At 39.8% G+C, this 17874-nt stretch overlaps 1 protein-coding gene across 3 annotated transcripts in view; it reads right to left on the bottom strand.

Annotated features, from left to right (window-relative positions):
* The window catches only part of myh11a (myosin, heavy chain 11a, smooth muscle), a 29194-nt gene extending 11794 nt beyond the window's left edge, over positions 1-17400 (bottom strand). Inside the window, exons 1-10 of one of the 3 annotated variants that reach the window (XM_044346225.1) lie at positions 17234-17400; positions 13311-13675; positions 12894-13050; positions 7047-7074; positions 3503-3602; positions 3348-3374; positions 1104-1196; positions 855-918; positions 452-550; positions 22-165 (exon numbers count right to left, since the gene is read on the bottom strand). In XM_044346225.1, coding sequence (XP_044202160.1) covers positions 22-165; positions 452-550; positions 855-918; positions 1104-1196; positions 3348-3374; positions 3503-3602; positions 7047-7074; positions 12894-13050; positions 13311-13652 — 1054 coding nt within the window. In that variant the 5' untranslated portion in view covers positions 13653-13675; positions 17234-17400. The remainder of the gene's footprint in view (positions 1-21; positions 166-451; positions 551-854; positions 919-1103; positions 1197-3347; positions 3375-3502; positions 3603-7046; positions 7075-12893; positions 13051-13310; positions 13676-17233) is intronic. The other 2 variants (XM_044346223.1, XM_044346224.1) reach the window with 2 other exon arrangements.
* Between the last annotated feature and the right edge of the window lie 474 nt (positions 17401-17874).

Below are 17874 nucleotides of genomic sequence, written 5' to 3'. Positions count from 1 at the left end.
AATCAGAGTTATCACTGATACCGATTCTCTCCTCCTCGGTGAAGCCCATGATGTTCATTGCCTCCATGGTCTCTTCATACATCTCATCGTCTTGCTGGCCGGGGATCTGGACGTGTCCCGCACTCAGGAAGCGGTAACTAGTGAAGGGCTCAAGAAGAAGCTCCTCTGAAAAAATAACACACATGGTTAAGTAGTTAGAGATTTATCTTCATGGCTCTGGTCTGTATTTTCAGTAAATACATGGAGCTTTGGGTTCAAAATTATTGTTTACTTTCAAAATCCAACTGGATAAAGTAAAAAAATGCATGACCTACATGACAGTGGAATGTTATACATGTTTATAAGTTTATAGAAGTGAGCAGAGATGTTATTTGAATTGAGATTTGTGATGAGTATGAAGCTATCATGATTATCATAAACTTTTTGTAAACATATTTTATATGTATCTTACCACGCAGCTTGTCTTTGGCACCAGCAATCATGTAGTAGAAAATGTGAAAGGCTCTTTCTATCTTTGCCTGTCTGATACAGCGAGACTTCTCCAGCAGGTCTGAGAGCGTTTAGCTGTTAAAGAACACAAACGTACTCTGTGCTCAGTTGATGATTTAGTATTTTCTGAATATTTTCTGATTTCTACTGTGTGAATATGATAAAAAGAAAAAATGTGAGTATAATAATCTACTAAATCAACAAAAAGTCATGTTTCTAAAGATTACTCATGAATCACAGGTTAAAAAAGAGATGAATAAGATTTTCACAGAAAAGTGGAAACTTGTGGATCGAGGAAGCCACTTCTCCAGAGCGAGAAAAAATGTTGACAAAATATCAGAATTTTACAAAGTAATTGAGGATACAAGTCTCAATATTGGCTCCAACAATGTAACCCGTCACATCAAAGTTGATACGGATGAATTTACCCTGTAAGAGAAATGAGGACAGAACATGTTACAGGAAGGACTGGTGTGAACTGCAAAACATGTATAAAATACAAATTATATCTGATACTCCGAATACAACTAAAGAGTTGCAGGGAACCTTGAATAATTATCTCACATCACAAAACAAGATATCAAAACATTTGCTTCTACAAATAACAAACTCACAAATCGAGAGGAGTTATCATTTTTGATGGTCTTGGCATTTCCGAAGGCCTCCAGGATGGGATTGGCCTGCAGGAGCTGTTTCTCCAGCTCCCCCTAGTGACGACAGTGATATACAGAAACATCTCTGTTACACACTGACTGGTGGTTTAATGACGCGGAGTGCAGTGGGTAGTGATAGGTGGGGATGTGGTGGTTAATGGTGGGTATGGGTTGGGGTTTATCAGAATATCATCATTGACGTGTGAAAATAAACACTCTAATGACAAGATGAAGCACTTATTTGGCTGATCTATGATCTTATCAACTCCTCAGTAATCAATGATTGTCCTGAAAAATACATCTATAACTACCTGTAAGAGGACAATATAATTCCTTAGTAATCTCCTTTGAGTTTCAGTATCTTATGTAACACAGACTCATGACTTCTCCAAAGACTTCTCCATCAGTTTTGATTTGATCAGGGGCAAATTGTTAAAATGAGGGGAAGCTGTTGTGGAAACAGAGATGGGAGATGGAAGAGTGGGGTTATGTTGGCTCAAGCAAGATATCTTCATTTTAAAGGCACAAAACATTTGATGAATCCTATCAAAGTATTTGTATTCAATGTGTTGGCAAATTAAAACTCATTCACAAACAGCCCTCTGGAGATGCGATTTGCTTCCAGCGTGACCACAGAGCCTGTGGGTTCATGGGTGGAGCTGGGTGATGGTCGGTAAATGAGGCAGACACCCTGTCACTCTGCATCGAGCTAATCCACCTGATCAAAGGGGTCTGTGTCAGGCTAGCATCAAGGTCAGGTGCTGTGGACCTCCACCTTAAATACTCTCCTGCTTAAAAACACACCCCTCGGCTACCCTGTAAACGAGCTAAAGCCATGAAGAAGAGACTTGTGTTTATAGTCTGACTAAAAATGCAAACGATGAGATGACAACAATGATGGAGATAAATGCTCAGAGGTTTGCAAAATGTCCACAGGTGTCAAGTTTTAAAAAAAAAACAGCCTGTAATTTTACAGTCTAATAGAGTCATGAAAAGTCAAAGATCTTTTTAGAAATGTTTAAGGAAAAATAGAAAAGATACAGACCAGCTGTTGCAGATCAGAGTTGGCAAAGCAGAGAGGAAGGTCTTGTTCATTTAAGTCACTGGGGAGAAGAAAAAAGAGAAAAGAAGAGAAATAGAGCACAGCAAAATGGCAAGAAGGTAAAAAGGACAGTTGATGGGAAGAGTTGTTCTTTGGGACATATTTTTGAATAAAATACTAAGAGGACAGATAAGCATGAATCAAAATAGTGCCTGAGGAGGAGAGGAGGAAAGTGAGATCAGAGAAAAGACATTGACTCAAAGCTATTTCGGTTCAGGCGAGGTCCGTGGGAGCCCCAAGGTCCTACAGAGGACAGCGGCAGCATTTCCTCTGGGGAAAAGATCCTGAGGGCGAAGCTTTGACCCAGAAATTTTAACCTTCCAATATCTACATGAACATCAAACCAACACCTCAAACCACCAATATCTAGTAAGGCACAGGGACGCAATCTTACTTAGACGTGATCCGTTCTGAAGTACTGTTCAAAAAGAGTTTTTAATTGAGGCCTGGTGGGTGACTGAGCTCCTTTTAGCCCAGTGAGGGTGTTGAAAAGTCAATACAGTGTCAGAAACTCCACATGGTGCAAACCAGTAGGTCCAATAAACGCTACAGGACACAACAAACTAAACCCCACATCAGGGCAAATGGCAGGTAGGGAGGATGAGGAGGAGGGGGGAGGAGGAGGTCGGTGTTTGATAGACAAGAGGAGGAGAGGGGCATGCTCACACTGGTGCTCGTTGATCTGTGAGGGACCCTTTCACTGCCGGGGAGGCTGTGTAATCTTATCTCCGCGGGCAGTGAAAGGGTGTTTGTTGAAGATGGATGACACATAACTCAACATGATAAACCAGCAACACTAGATGTCCTTCACTAAACATTTTGCAGGTTTGAAAAGTGACTCTGAGTCAGTACTATGATGATGATCATGCAGTCTAAATCAGCTGTCGCTGGGTACAGAAATGACAAAAAGGGGGGAAACACCTTCTAACTCAAGAAAAGTAAGATTTAGGATCTTGACCTTTGGTGTAAGAAAAATAATTACAAACAGAAAAAAATATTTTGGTAACTCAGTGACACTATCTTCATGCACTTTTTTTAACCTAAGGAATGAACACACACAAAGAGCACACACAAAAACACTCCCGGCATTCTCCTTTACTCACGTAGGCAAACTGTGATCCTGATTGTTGCTATTTGGAGGAAATGGCAATATACAGGATTAAACTGGGCAGTGTCCTATATATGTTGAAGACTGAGGGAACTGACTGACAGATCCTGACTTTTAATACAAAAATTAGCTCTTCACATGGATACTTACAGCATTGCTGTCCTTCTTGCCTTTGTGTGAGGAGGCCACAACAGCCAGATACTGGATGACCTTCTTGGTGTTCTCCGTCTTGCCGGCACCAGACTCCCCACTAGAGAGGGAAAAGAGAGCAAAGGATTAAAAGATGCAAGGATAGAGATAGTGAGAGAGAATGAGAGAGAAGAAGAAGATAAACAGCACTGGCAGGTACTCCGTTCACACTTCAGTAACCCAGTTTAATTGAATGCAAATCATGTGCAGCTGAGATAACTGCAGCATCGCCTGACACAAAGCACAATGTTTTTGTTCAGTCTGTCTGCTACAAACTGATCCATGTATGCCCAGATATTTTTAAAATTAAAACTACTAACTTTTATTTGTCACTTTCATATTCCGTATGGCGGCTGGCTGGTGATATTCCATATAAAACGCTGTGCAGTATATCCTCGAACTAGTCCAAAACCTAAAGGATGTACTGTCTTTAAAAGCAATTTATGGTATTACGAACAATAGCAAGAACACATTTTTTTCTTCCAGTGAATGTGGCCCCTGATTTTCGATACTTGGAAAGACAAAGTTGAACAATCCCAGAGCCATCAGCCAGCAGCCCAGCACACAGACACGTCCCAGGCATGGGTCCATAAAAGGCATGGGATGCTCTCTGTGTTAGGGCTTGGCAGCTCTGAGAGGAATCTAATTGCTTCGTCCCGTTCAGGTCTGGTAAGGACACACGACATCCAGGCTCCTACTGTAGACAGCTGTTAGTGCAGAACAAATTCTGATGGGAATTTTTCCAGATGGTCTATCAAACTGTCTATTCCTGTCCGTTCTGCTTACCATTAGCACAGGTTTCAGTAACTATCAGAAGAATGACAGCCAAAGAGATTTATGGGAAAACGACAGCTTGAGGATCATGATGATCTGTTATGATTTTGTCAAATTTCTTTTTCCCCCTGTGAAATACTGACTATATTAGGACTCAAAAAAGGAAAATCATTCCCCTCTAAAAGGCTGATAATTTACAAGGAACGAAGAAAAACGCCTGCAAACAAAGAAGCCACATTAGGGGGATTCCTTCGTTAATACTTTTGATGCATTTGAGGCTGTGAATCTGGACTCTTCATCAACATCCTGTCACTTTACAGCCACTTATTTCATTCCATCAGTTCAGTTTTTCACACACACACACGCACGCAATGAATATAAGACAAAGGAAACTGGTGACCCTGCTGAGATGAAATGTCAACATCTCCAGAGTGGATTTAGTTGGCTCCCAGCTATTTCCCATGGCAAACTGCTACTGTGTGAAGGAATTTGAGGAATATAATCATTGATAATACTCAATTGCTAATACATTCCATTATCATAACTGTGCGATTAAAAAAAATGCTACATGTTTACATTTTTGGTGACACTGTATTAGAGAGTTATCAGTTCAACTCAGTGGTCATTTTTGAGGCTTGTGTAGTATTGAATAGTCTTATAAAAATATTGGCAACATTTTTGGATATTTAGCTAAACAATTAGCTTGTTAATTAAGCTAATCAATACATTTTATAAGAAATATTTTTTATGTCAACATACTTATTTAATACAATGGGTGGAAGTTTGAGTATTAAATCAGTATGAACCAAAAGAAAGAGTTAGAATAGTTTGATGTTAAAAAATGTCACATTAAAATTCAAATATATGCAGTAAGCTTCTCAAAATCAGATATACTGTGGGAGAAACACGTTATATAAGTCTGAAATGTTTCTGTTGTGTCTTGAACAGACAGACAGAATAATTTCCTTCCAACCAAGTACCAGTGACAGTACATTAAAACAGCCTTTTATGTCTGCTTGACCACTCTGCATTCTGATCTTGTTTAAACTGTAAAAGTGTCGTCTGTCTGTAAAGAACTGTCTAATCCTAAAAATGAAGTTAAAACAGGAAATCCCCCCAATTACAGTTACACAAGTCTCACATGACAACATATTAATAAATGATTCCACTAACATCACCCTAGATGCAAGATGCAAGGCCTCCATGATGGATTGCTGTAAAAACAATACTGACAAAGAACGTACAGTACAATTTAACACATGCATACACACACACACACACACACACACAGGAGGAGAATCCCATACATGACATTCCATGTTCTGCACCAGAAACATTTCTCCCATATATGGCTCCAGCAGCCTGCTGAGGTTGAGACCAGCTGTAGTTCAAACTAAAATCTTAAAGTGACTGCTTGGACATGACTGATGCTCCACACAGTTTGTTTTTCATCTCTGCCATGTCATATCACATCCAGTTCATCACTTTAAAATAGTTTTAAATAATACTCCATCAAACAGTCAACTTTATGTTTTAATAGCTCATACAACAGAATGTGAACTGCTAACCTCCCACACACACACACACACACACACACACAGAGGGATAAATACAACCAAACTTTCCCAAAGTTCCCTGATAAAGAAAGTGTGATAGTTGAGGAAATGGTCTGATGTGATAAAAGAATTTGCTGCATCCTGGCATCAGAAGATTTACAGTAAAAAGAGCCTTGAGCACATCACTGAGGAAGAAGAGCCCTTCCTCTCATTTCCTTTACTGGGATTAGTGGATGTTGAGCAGAAAAGGTGCTGCTGTTAACTCAAAGATAATAAAGGAAATATTGTTAACCTGTACCAGCTGGATGACGCTTATCAGACAATTTAAAATGCCTGTAGTAGACTTTGTATAGAGGTATTACTCAGCAAATAGAAGTTTTATTGAGGTTTTATTTTTTCTTTTCATATTTGGTGTATCTAAACTTGTTTTAAGTAGTGATAATTGCACATATTAAATCCACCATATTTAAATTGAATCATGACCCAAACATACATTCAACATTTCTACAAAATGCAAATCCTGTTAAGCCACCTAAACACACAAAGGAAATGTAATTAATTCATCAAATAACTTTCTTTTCTATAAATTAAATAAGTTCAGTCCAAAGAACTACTACCAGACAAAAGGAGGCAGTTTAACCCTGAATGTCCCATCCAGCAGACAAAGTTCTCAATAATTAGTTTAAAACAAATAAACAAACAAAGTGGAGCCAAAACATTCAGAGAGCTAATCTGGTTCTCCCATCAGGATAAAGGCCATACTTCCTGACCGAGGTTTCTGAGAGGAGACCGAGGCCACAGCCCTCTGGGAGCACTGCAAGCGCATTAAAGCACATCCAGTTTGGCTCAATTTGAATATAACACAACTCCACAGCAATACATTCTGACAAACTAAAACACTAAAGCATCTATCCAGCAACATCTTAAAAAAACATCCCTGTTATATTACGAATGATTTGTTGCTGGCATAGCTGGTGGAGGCTGGGCACTGAGAGAGCAGAGAGGTATCTCGATTGTTTAACTCTGTTTATGCAAGCATTATGTAACTGTTCTTCCACACACACAGACACATACACACACACACATACAGCCCTCCTAGCATTTATGTGACGTTTCGGAAAAAAGTTAAGGAAAGATGACAGAGGTGATTTTGGAAGTGACAGATTTTCACTTACGTGCAGAGAATGGACTGGTCCTCACGATCTGTCGAGACAAAGAAAGTTTACAGTGTTAGATGACTTCAACACATTAAAAAATCTATGGTATGCAAGTGTCCTGATAGCTTATGGAGGCATTGAAAAATGAGCTGGTAAAACAAAAAAATCAGAAATAACTAAAGTACAAATATGTTTTATTTACTTTTGTATTACAAGCATGTATTATTTTATTTTTTTGTCATGCACAATTAGCTCAGTGCACTTCTGTACATGCTGGTTGTGAAACCAAAAGCTTTTCTCTTGGAATAAAGATCAGTCTTGTGCTGAACTTAAAGCTGGAGTGCAGGAATAAATGAACGTCCGTTACATTCAAGCCCTTGCTAAACAAGTTCACACATTGCTAATTAAGCCTATCACCACCAGGTAAATCTTGAGGTTTTAAATCTGGCGCCTGTGGTGACTTTCCCGCACTGGCGCACCAGTAGTGATTGGTTTTATGTCAACCAGCAATGATTGGTTTGCAACTGTCGAACGTGGTGGACTGCATTATTTTTTTCCCACCTGCATTCTGCAAAGACCCAACCTACTCTGCCTCTGATTGGCTCTGACCCTGATATTCTTACCCTAACCCTAACCATCTCACTCCTTATGCCTAAACCTAACCAGCCTAACCAACGAAGGCAACGAGCACTAGCTAATCCGAGGCAGAGTAGAGCAGGTCTTCACGAAATGCGGGTGGGAAAAAGAAATAAGGTGGGCGTACGGTCTTCAGTGCGCCCCAACTGCGTTGTGTTGCCAGGGTGGGTACCGGCTCACGAAAAAAGTGTCAGGGGTCTGTGGCGATGACATCGACAGTGTTTGTGTAATTACTCTCACTGCCAGAGGGAGGAGACAAAAGTTCTGCACTGCAGGTTTAAGACACCAGCTGGGACTCAGTTCAAGGCTTAGGGGAGGCCAAGTGATTTACGAAGGCTCCCCCATGCCTAAGGAAACATGTCAGTCTCACAAAAACTTAGATTTTTAACCATGAAATTCAACTCTCAATGTGCCGAGCAATGAGTCATTATACAATCTCCAAAAATACTCCTGGGAGAATACACCGAGTCCATGTAAGGCTATTTTGTAGTTCTATCCTTCAATACAAATCACTGCTGGGGGAGTAGGGGGCTCCCTGCTAAGGGAGAGATGACTGTTATCAGTTTTTGAGTGTGAATAGATCAATTTTCATGTAATGTAGCCTCCTAAAGTAAATAACAACTTAAAGCTGTACTTCAAAAAATTACCCAGTGTGAGAGGAAGACTTAACACAAGGTATTCGTGCACAATTCTTCTCCCTCATACGGGGAACAGCATCTGTCATGTGCAGCTTTGTAATTTTCATATTGTGATTTATCATCTATCATCCATCAGCCTGCCTTGATCTATAAACTAGCGCAGATGCTGTTTCTCCGTTTAGGCTCGACTCTGGCTGCTGTTCCACTGGTCCCACACACACACAAAATGCAGGCCTTCTCTGCACTTCCTAATTAAGTCAGATAGAGAGAGAGAGAGAGAGAGAGAGAGAGAGAGAGAGAGAGAGAGAGAGAGAGAGAGAGAGAGAGAGAGAGAGAGAGAGAGAGAGGTGGCCAGAGCTTTTGTAAAACATCCAAAAACAACACTCACTCTTGTGCCAGAGACAGTTTTTTTTTCCATCATTACAAAATTTTAGGAATATTTTTGTGAGACTGATTCAGTCATGTACAATAAAAACTAACATTTGATTATTGAGTTTGTCATGATCTCTGCACCTGTCCATCATGCACTGTAAATAAACCACATTAATCATAAGCTGCAGGGAAACATTTCAGGGAACAGCAAACTCCAAATTTCACATTTTTATCTCCTGGACATCAAAGACAGAGGCACAATTTTGGAGGAATGGGATCTCAGCCAAAATCACAGGAAGAATGTTTCAAAGCTTAGGACATTTATCTGGATTTGCTGTAGTTCTGCACCACTTGCACTCTAACATGCGAAGTGTTCATACTATGGCACTCAGTGTACAACATCCTGCATCATTAGTCACTATATCATGGGAAATCCTACTGAAGCATCAGCAATAACAACTCCTTGCCAGCCACTGTGTTTTAAATGAGAGTTTAAAAAGGGCTTACTGCATTGAAGACTTTTTGAGACATAAACTAAAAAACTAAAGTAACCTATCCTGGGTACTTTTCTTTAGAAACTGGAACATTAACTTAAATGTATATATAAATATATAAAACAGGAGGTGATTGTATTTTACAGTCAGGTATCACAGACTTTGTGACGACCTGAAGAGGTTACGATGGTTAAATCTCTGGCATATTTTAAGTCACATCTTACAAGTCATTTTAAAAGGTTAACTTTTATCTGATTTTTTTTAATGATGTGTTTGTTGCCTCTCTTTTATAGATTGATTTTATACTTTCTTTTGGCTTTTACATTAATTGACATTGCAGTCATTTCTTCTGCTGTTTATTTCATTTCTTCAACTTGCAGTTTAAAGCTAAACGTGTGGTCCACAAGCTTAAATATCAATTCACATTTCATGAATCATGAACCAAAGCAAATGTCCGAGTTGTTTGAAATAGATGCGGCAGATCAAAACACACTCTTTTCCTTGTACATGTAGTGTGCTGGGTGTGTGATTATCCCATACACTGATAATGGTCTCTGAGTTACAGCTGTATTTCGTCTGCAGCTGAAGAAGAAGATTCCATCAATTCTTGATGTGGAGTGTAATCCAAACACTCACTCAAACACCAATCAATCCTCCCCCTTCTTGTTTACTCATGACACTGTGTTTACACATCATAGCTGTGGTGGTAAATACAATAATTTCCTGTGTACGGGCCTGGTGAAACTTAACATCTTCCAATGTACACATACCAGTAACAGACAGTTACTGTAGCATTGAGCTACATTATCAGAGACCCAAAACAGATGTAGGATATTTATAATGAGAAGGGCAAAAGAATTCAGCAAATTGAAAATTATCTTAACAGTCCATCTAACGTTGCAGTATATCTACACGCAGTCACACTACAGATGAGCGCTGAGTATAGTTGCAGTTAGATTGCTTAGACTACTCTCTCTAGGAGCTGCCAGATATGTGTCAGATGTAATTTCAGCACCGGTTAATGTATCCATTCCCTTAAAGGTATTCTGTGAGGTTTTTGACTACTGTTAGGACTATGGAGAAATGTTTTTACATGCAGGTCCTTGTTTTGTTAGCTCTCTGGTACACACATGAGAATGCAAATGACATGAGGTGTACATGAGGTGTAGGTGATATGATACACATTCCTGCCAATGGATTCACATTATTCCACTGACCGACAAGTAATGGCAAGAAATGCAGCAATGTATCAGCAAAGGCAGTGAAGAAGACTGTTAGTGAGTAAACATGGATGTACACAATTCAAGTTTCAAACTTTTGAGAAAAATTGGCTTTGCAAATGTTTTATTATGCTTTTAACATGTTTGTTAGGCCTCACTGATACATACAATGCATATTGGTGAGTAACGGTTAACGTAAACATATCCTTAAACATGTAGAGCATTAGCTTAAACAGACTGCCAAATAAACGGAGCTTGAAGCTCAAAAGTTATAGTTGCACTTGTGTGAGTTGTGTGTGTGGTAGCTTTTCTGCTTAGGCTGAAGATAACCAGAAAGTGACACCTGCACAGTAGACTGTTGGATTAATGATCCGTGTGAAATGAATAATAATGAAATATCTTCTCTTGAATGAATATTCAAATGACTGTAAGGTGCTAGTGGGCATTGAGCTATCTATATATATCATGAAGTAAACTGAGAAAAAGTGAGTTTATGTTTTTCTTGATCAAGTAATCCAAATCATCCTGATTGAGTAAAATCAGTGAGTGAGCAGTTTTATTAATTTCAATAGTGCACAGTTATGGATGGACTGATGATTTAAGGTTGAAAACTGACAAACAGCAGATTGACAGCAAACTTGTGTGAGCTTATAATTTGCTAAGCAGTGTTTTATCTGTTAATAGACTGAGAGATAAGTGACATCTTTCTTATAAATCCTCATACTGCTGAGACAGAGGCTTTCTATGCTCTCTGCACATTCTCTTGAGTCTAAAAATGTAATTTTCCAGTTGTTAAACCTGCTCTGCTGTATCTATGTATCAGCACAAAACATTACATTTAGCAAAATGTTATCATAGATTTTAAAGTGATCCATCCAATCCTTTCTGTCATATAAAACCAATGGCAGCTCTATCTGCAGCCAGAGAGATAATAGGTAATTTGATAATCCCACCTACTTTTAAGATCTTTAAACAATTCCTTCCTAACATTACTGTAAGTCCTATGCAAACAACCAGTTTCATTCTGAAACTCTTCAAACCACAGGAGAAAAGTACAATCTCAAACCCCTTCAACAGGACCTTTAAACTCTCTTTTCTCGCCTAAGAAAAAAGAAGCTTATGTATTTACACTGACTAAAAGAGAAAAAAATACAGTTAGGAGGATTGTATGACGACGGGGAAGCAGCTGAGACAGGAAATGTTTTACTGCCCTCCACCCATCTCTTAATCCAGATGTCCCTCAGAGAGAACATCCTCACGTCAACATTAAATCCAGTGGGTACGACCCCCCTGGAACCACAAGAAACAGATTCTATGGGAAACCAGCAGCTCTAAAGTCGTACTACTGCAGGGGTAGTCAAGGGCCATTTACTGTAAGCACAACTCTGCCAACGCCACTATCGTCACCTCCACGAGACACTGACTCTCAAATAGGCCATCAAATTCGACGAGTGACTTTGAGATTTTATTAGATTGTATTTTTTATAGTGTAACGTACTTTGTAATGAGCTTGCAGTAGACAGATGAAGCTCTGAGGTTGCTTTTGGACTGCACATAATTAAAAACAGAGTTCTGCATGTGAAACTATCACCCTGACAGCGTTGGTTAATTTGTGGTTTTTATCAACCAATTTGTCAACATGACAGAGCTAAAAGCCTGCCGGCTGTCATCACCCTGACAAAAGCGAGACGTCTAACAGCTGATCTCACAGCTCATCCACATCCAAACACTTCAGTTTGACACAAATCTGTTGAAAAAAAAAGGCAGCAGCTTGCAACTGCACAGGCAAACAGCTTTATTTGTGAGAGCTGTCAATGAGTTATACCAGTTCTTGTGTTGCTTTGTTGTGCTTCAGTTTGATATCATTCATTTACTTAATTCATCTTCAACTTCAATTTATTTAAAGTGCATCACCGAGAGAGTCTCTGTTATTGACTTTACAAGTCAATAAAAACAACAACAGAAAAAAGAAGCACATGATATTACATGTAAAAGTAAACACGCGCTCACACACACTCATATAACCCTAACAGGGTCGGGATTGCTAGATGTCAAGGAGGAAAACAGTCAGTGATTTGGGTTTCCAGCCAGTGAAATTAGGAGAGGTCATAGTAAACAGAAAAAAGATGTGTTTTCAGCCTGGATTTAAAAGGATAAACAGAGCTTGCCTCCCGAATGTGCAGCGGTAGATTATTCCAGAGAAGTGGAGCTTGTTGGGCAAAGGCTCGACCACCAAAAGAGTTCTTATTAAATCGAGGAACAGTTAAGTAACCAGCATCAAGAGAACGTAAAGGATGTAGTGGAGTATATGGAGCAATAAGGCTGGAGATATATGAAGAAGCCAGTCCATTTAAAGCCCTATAGGTGAATCATTTTCAGTCATTGGAGGCTGCAGCCTATACCAGCATGTACTAGCCAACCAGAATAGAAATTGCTACTCAATCAAAGGAAAATGAGTGAGGCAGATAGGTCACAACTTTAATGTGAGTTGCGTAAAGGTCGTACCTTGCATCATGTTTCTATAGGCGTTGTCAGTTATGGAGTAGATATGAGGGGGCACTTCATGTCGTTTCTTCCCTTTGTACATGTCAATGATCTTCTCTGAGTAGATGGGCAGCATTTTATAGGGGTTCACCACCACGCAGAACAAGCCAGAGTATGTCTGAGAGCAGAGACAATGAGGAAGAGAATATGTTAGGACTATTTGTGCATCTTTGTGTTCTTGTATTAAGGATAAACATTAAGGATGTTGGTAACATGGATGGAATCAAACGAAAAAGACTGAAACATGAAAATCCTCTGATGTAAAGACCTTTTTGGTGTCTTGGTCCTTTAGGCAGCTAATCTAGAGTCAGGCCTCGCATTTAACATTTGTGTGTAGTCATGTGTTTGGTTGTTGAGTGAATCATCATGTATACTTACGTAAATGAGCCCAGAGAAGTACCGCTCACGGAGATTGTGCAACACAGAGGCCTCGTTCAGGCAGGTGAGCTCAGCCATGTCCTCCACCTTGCTGAATTTGGGTGGGTTCATCTTCTGGATGTCATCCTTGTTGACTGTCAGCTTCTTGGCGTTGTCAGCCAGCTCCACCAGCACCTCGTCGCCGTGCTCCTCCTTGATGCTAGCCGCCTCGAAGCCATGCTTCTCCGATGGGACCCACACGAGCTTCTTGGCCGACCAGTCAGCCTGAGCCATAGGGCTGTTCAGGAAATCTTTGTCAACAAAGAGGAACTTTTCATCCTCGGTTGGGGCCTTCTTGGACATCTTGGATTAAGGTGGAGGGCCAACTGTTGGAGGTAACAAATGAATGGGACGTCAGAGAAGGGAGAACGATTAAAGGAAGCAGAGACGGAAAGCAGGCAGAAAGTAAGGAAGGAACTAATGAAGGAAAGAACAGAGGCAAGAGGGAACAAAGCAAAGCAGGAAGTCCGGAAGTAAATAAAGATGAGACGGCAAGAAAAGAGGTTTTAACAGAAAGTTAAGATCTTACAGGACATGATGTTGCAGTGATGCATGATTTGTAGATACACAGATCAGCAATCAGTGAAATATTTCTCTACAACTCAAACTTTATAACACACATCACAAATATAATCCCTGCTGCTACAATCATCTTTTCTTTTTGAGGTATAAAGATGACAGGTTGTACACTGGGTTAACTAAACACTGCATTAAGTGAAAAGTAAAAGTAAAGTTGCCTCCTGCTTGTGGTCGTACTGTAACTCAAAGAGTTAACATGTTCCATCCATCGGGGAGTTCCAGGGAGCATTCTCACAGACCTCCACCCCCTCTCGACCCTATACTTTCACACACGCACACAAGGGAGATGCAAAAACAATTCTACTCCCTAATTTAGATAGAAAGATTGAGGCCTGGAAATTGATTTTAATTAACTCAAAGACAGAACAGAGACCAATCCATTTTGTCAACTGCTTTATCTGAGAAAACTCTCAAACTATTAATGATATCTGGCTTTTACTCATACTCATATCATTAAGTCATTGCTTAATTGACAGCATCCATTTTTTTCCATGTCTATCCCCCTCCACCTCTCTCTCTCTCTGTCTGTCTGTCTGCTAGGAGGCTTCAGTCTCGTGCTGTGACCATATATGGACCCCTTCTCTGGAGCAGGACTCTTTTCTGCGGACCTAAACAGCAAGGCAAGTGAACTCCCTAACAAAGCCCATATAGGGAATAGTATGTCTCTTGCTGCCCTCGTCGTTTACTCCAAAATGATAACAGCGAGGCAGAGAGCCTGTGGTGGTGGTGGTGGGGGGGCTCGGGTCTTTAACAATCATGCTTCATATGGGACCCTAATGGCATTCATTTTTAAAATGCAACAGTCACTAAATTATGAGCAAGTGCCTGAAACATGCTAGCATTGGGAGTGTCACCTGTTAAATGTAAACAGAAATAGGTGCACCTGCACTGCACTCTACTGATGTTTAAGTAAGATATACAGCTTGATAACAAATATTTCCAATATACACCATGTTCTGCAACATATGTCTGAATCTGTTTGGTCCACTGAGTCTAATTCTACACTTGAACTTTGTGTCAAACGGGACTGGCCTCTTAAGTCCATCTCTCAGAACACTGAGACTGGCACACGCTTTACGTAATTGAGTGGGAACTATGTAAAAAAGCCACCGAGCCTCCTGAGAAAGCCCGTGAACGTGCCCCAGGGACCAGCCAAGGCAAACCACCCAGTGGATGAGTCCAGTGAGCCGACCATACTTCAGAGGAAACAAGGGAAGGGACCAGCTGATGTTTGATGATCAGCTATTTCTCTGGATGAAAGTAAACAGACTTTTCCTGGCAACGTCCCCCCCCCCCCCCACCATGCTAAAGTATGTGCAGCCCATCTAGTTCCTCCTCCTCACTCCCTTTAACTTTCCTCACCACTGAGGCTTAATACTTTTGTAAAGCCTCCTCTCTCTCTGTTGCGTCAACACAGATTTGTATTCAGTCAGTGAACGCCAAGGTCAGCTGTCTGAAGTGGAGTTGACAGGATAATAATTTGATACAGACTGACTGTAACCTTAAAGGATGACATAGAGCAGAGGGGCTCTATTTGTCAAAAAAACATCCGTCTCCATTTGCCAATAGACCTAGCAACCCTTATTTAATCATTAATAATCTGTGTTTCAATTTGAACTGACAATGACACTGGAACATCCTGTGACTCAGCACACAAACTCACTGATCTGCTTTTTATCCATTAAGTCAAAGCAGTATCTTGTTTCTGTTAAGATTATCAAATCTGTCACTATTATTAGATCTTGGCCACAATCCCTAAACTGTATTACACTAGAGCCGAGACGGAAAAACAATAAATACAAATATATGGTGGCTCCAATAAATGAGACAATTGCTGTATTTCATAGTCTCTGTCAAAAATCACAAACAAATGGAAACATCACCCAAGAGACTAAGTCAGCTTTCTATTCATGGGTGAAGGAGGTTGACCTATAGGGCCTGTGAATGATTTCAGTCATTTCCTCTCTTGGCTGTTTCACAAACATTCTTCCTGTTATCATCTTGTTAATAAACCCTTACACATTAGGATTTCCTTTGAGTACATTTAGCATGAATGAATACTGAAAGGGATTAATGTCAACACTTGATTTGTCCTATTAGAGAAATGATACTGCTTGGGATGCAACTGCACGAATATGGCAGCAACATGCAGGGTTGTCAATTTAAATACAAATAAGGTAGATAGATAAACACTTTGAGAAAAGCTTGGAAAGCACAACACATAAATCTCTTGTCTTTGAGAGAAACGATAAGTCATAAGTGCCTTCAGGTTATAGTCTTTGCCTTGGCATTTTGTCACACTGGGCATCTGTGTCTGAACCAGTTTATCATTTTCTGATGAGTGTGCTTTTTGGGTAATAAGAGTCCTTGTCTGTGAACTGAAGTTAAATAAGGGGAATGCTAATGTTGCTTTGGCTTTATGAAGATCTCCTAAAGGTCACAAAATGAATACATAAACTGTTATAGAATAGTTATTTATAGTTTATTTGTGGATATTACTGAACTATGCATTAATATACATAATTATGGAGAAAACAGGCTATAGAATTAAATCTATCTGTTATAGAAAATGAAACAAACACCTTCAGCACCATCACTGACAGATTGCAATGGTTACATGTGAAAACTGTGAGGAGTCAGTTCTCACCAAGTGTCTGCATCAGTCATCTATTATCAGCCACAATGTTCAACAGTTTGACAGACAGGCAGCTTTATACAACCTTATTTGGAAAACAGGAAACTCATGGTTGAATCATGGTTGCAGTCATGGCAACTTCTATACTGAGAGTTTCAGATTCCTCACTTCCTATACTGCTTTACGGTGCAGTGAATGCAGCATCAACGTTTTACAGACATTCACAAAGAACACCAGTTTACCAGACTGTATATAATGTAGAGTCTATGCAGTTTACTTTCGAATACACTTGGTCAGTATTAATAAGAAGTATTCATGCACTAGTTGCATAAACATGAGCACATGTCTGTGACCCAAACAGCATCATTTTCTTTAAATAGTGAAAAATCATGAAAAGAAATTAGGCTAATAGCAAACAAAGACACTTTCATTTCAAATATGTCAATATTCAATGTAGCTAATTTTCTAAATGACGTTTTATACCACAAAATAAATCATTTTCCTAGCACTAGGTTCCATTTTACTCAATAAACGTAGGAAAAAAACATGCACAAAAATAAATCCTCTTCCTAAAACGCCTCACACTATTGTTTGTTTCGTGTATGAAGGATGTGGTTAGACAAGTGCAGTAAGTGACAGCATCACCACTCATAAAAAACGACATACTTACATAGCCTTATATGAAGAAATTTCTGTTCAGGGGAGCTTTGGGTTTGGAAAGTTAGGGTTTGGAGGGTCCGGCGCTGACGAGGTACTCCCAAAAACAAACAGTCCAAATGACCCCCGTCAAATTCAGATCCTTACCATTTAAACTGCGCACTGTTGTATGGGGCGGAGCTGCACGAGCTCGACCCCCCTCCACCCCCCGCAGCATCGTTTAGGCGGAGGCTCTGTGAGACACCGGCAGGTTGACGACCAAGAATGATGGTGAATGAAGTGGTGCTGAATGGAGGAGAGAGTCCTAAGAGGCAGAGGATTAAAAAGTGAGATATAAGATCCCAACAATAAAAATAGAAACTAATTTAGTTTCTTCATCCTTGTGCCGGCATCTGCACAATTAAGGACATGATGTTTGTGTGCTTGTACATAAGCCTTACATGTGCAATACGGTGTCAAATAACATCTGTCTCCGTGTATGACGGTGGTGGAGTGTAACTAAGTAAATGTACTCAAGTACTGTACTTTATGCTACTTTATACTCCTACTAAAGTACATTTCAGAGGGAAATATTGTACTTTTTACTACACTTATCTGAAAGCTACAGCTAGTATACTTTGCAGAATAGGTTTTACATGTAAAGCATAACTTATA

The sequence above is a fragment of the Thunnus albacares genome, chromosome 3, assembly GCF_914725855.1.
Source record: "Thunnus albacares chromosome 3, fThuAlb1.1, whole genome shotgun sequence".
NCBI lineage: Eukaryota > Metazoa > Chordata > Actinopteri > Scombriformes > Scombridae > Thunnus > Thunnus albacares.
This window is presented reverse-complemented; position numbering and strand designations above follow the sequence as displayed.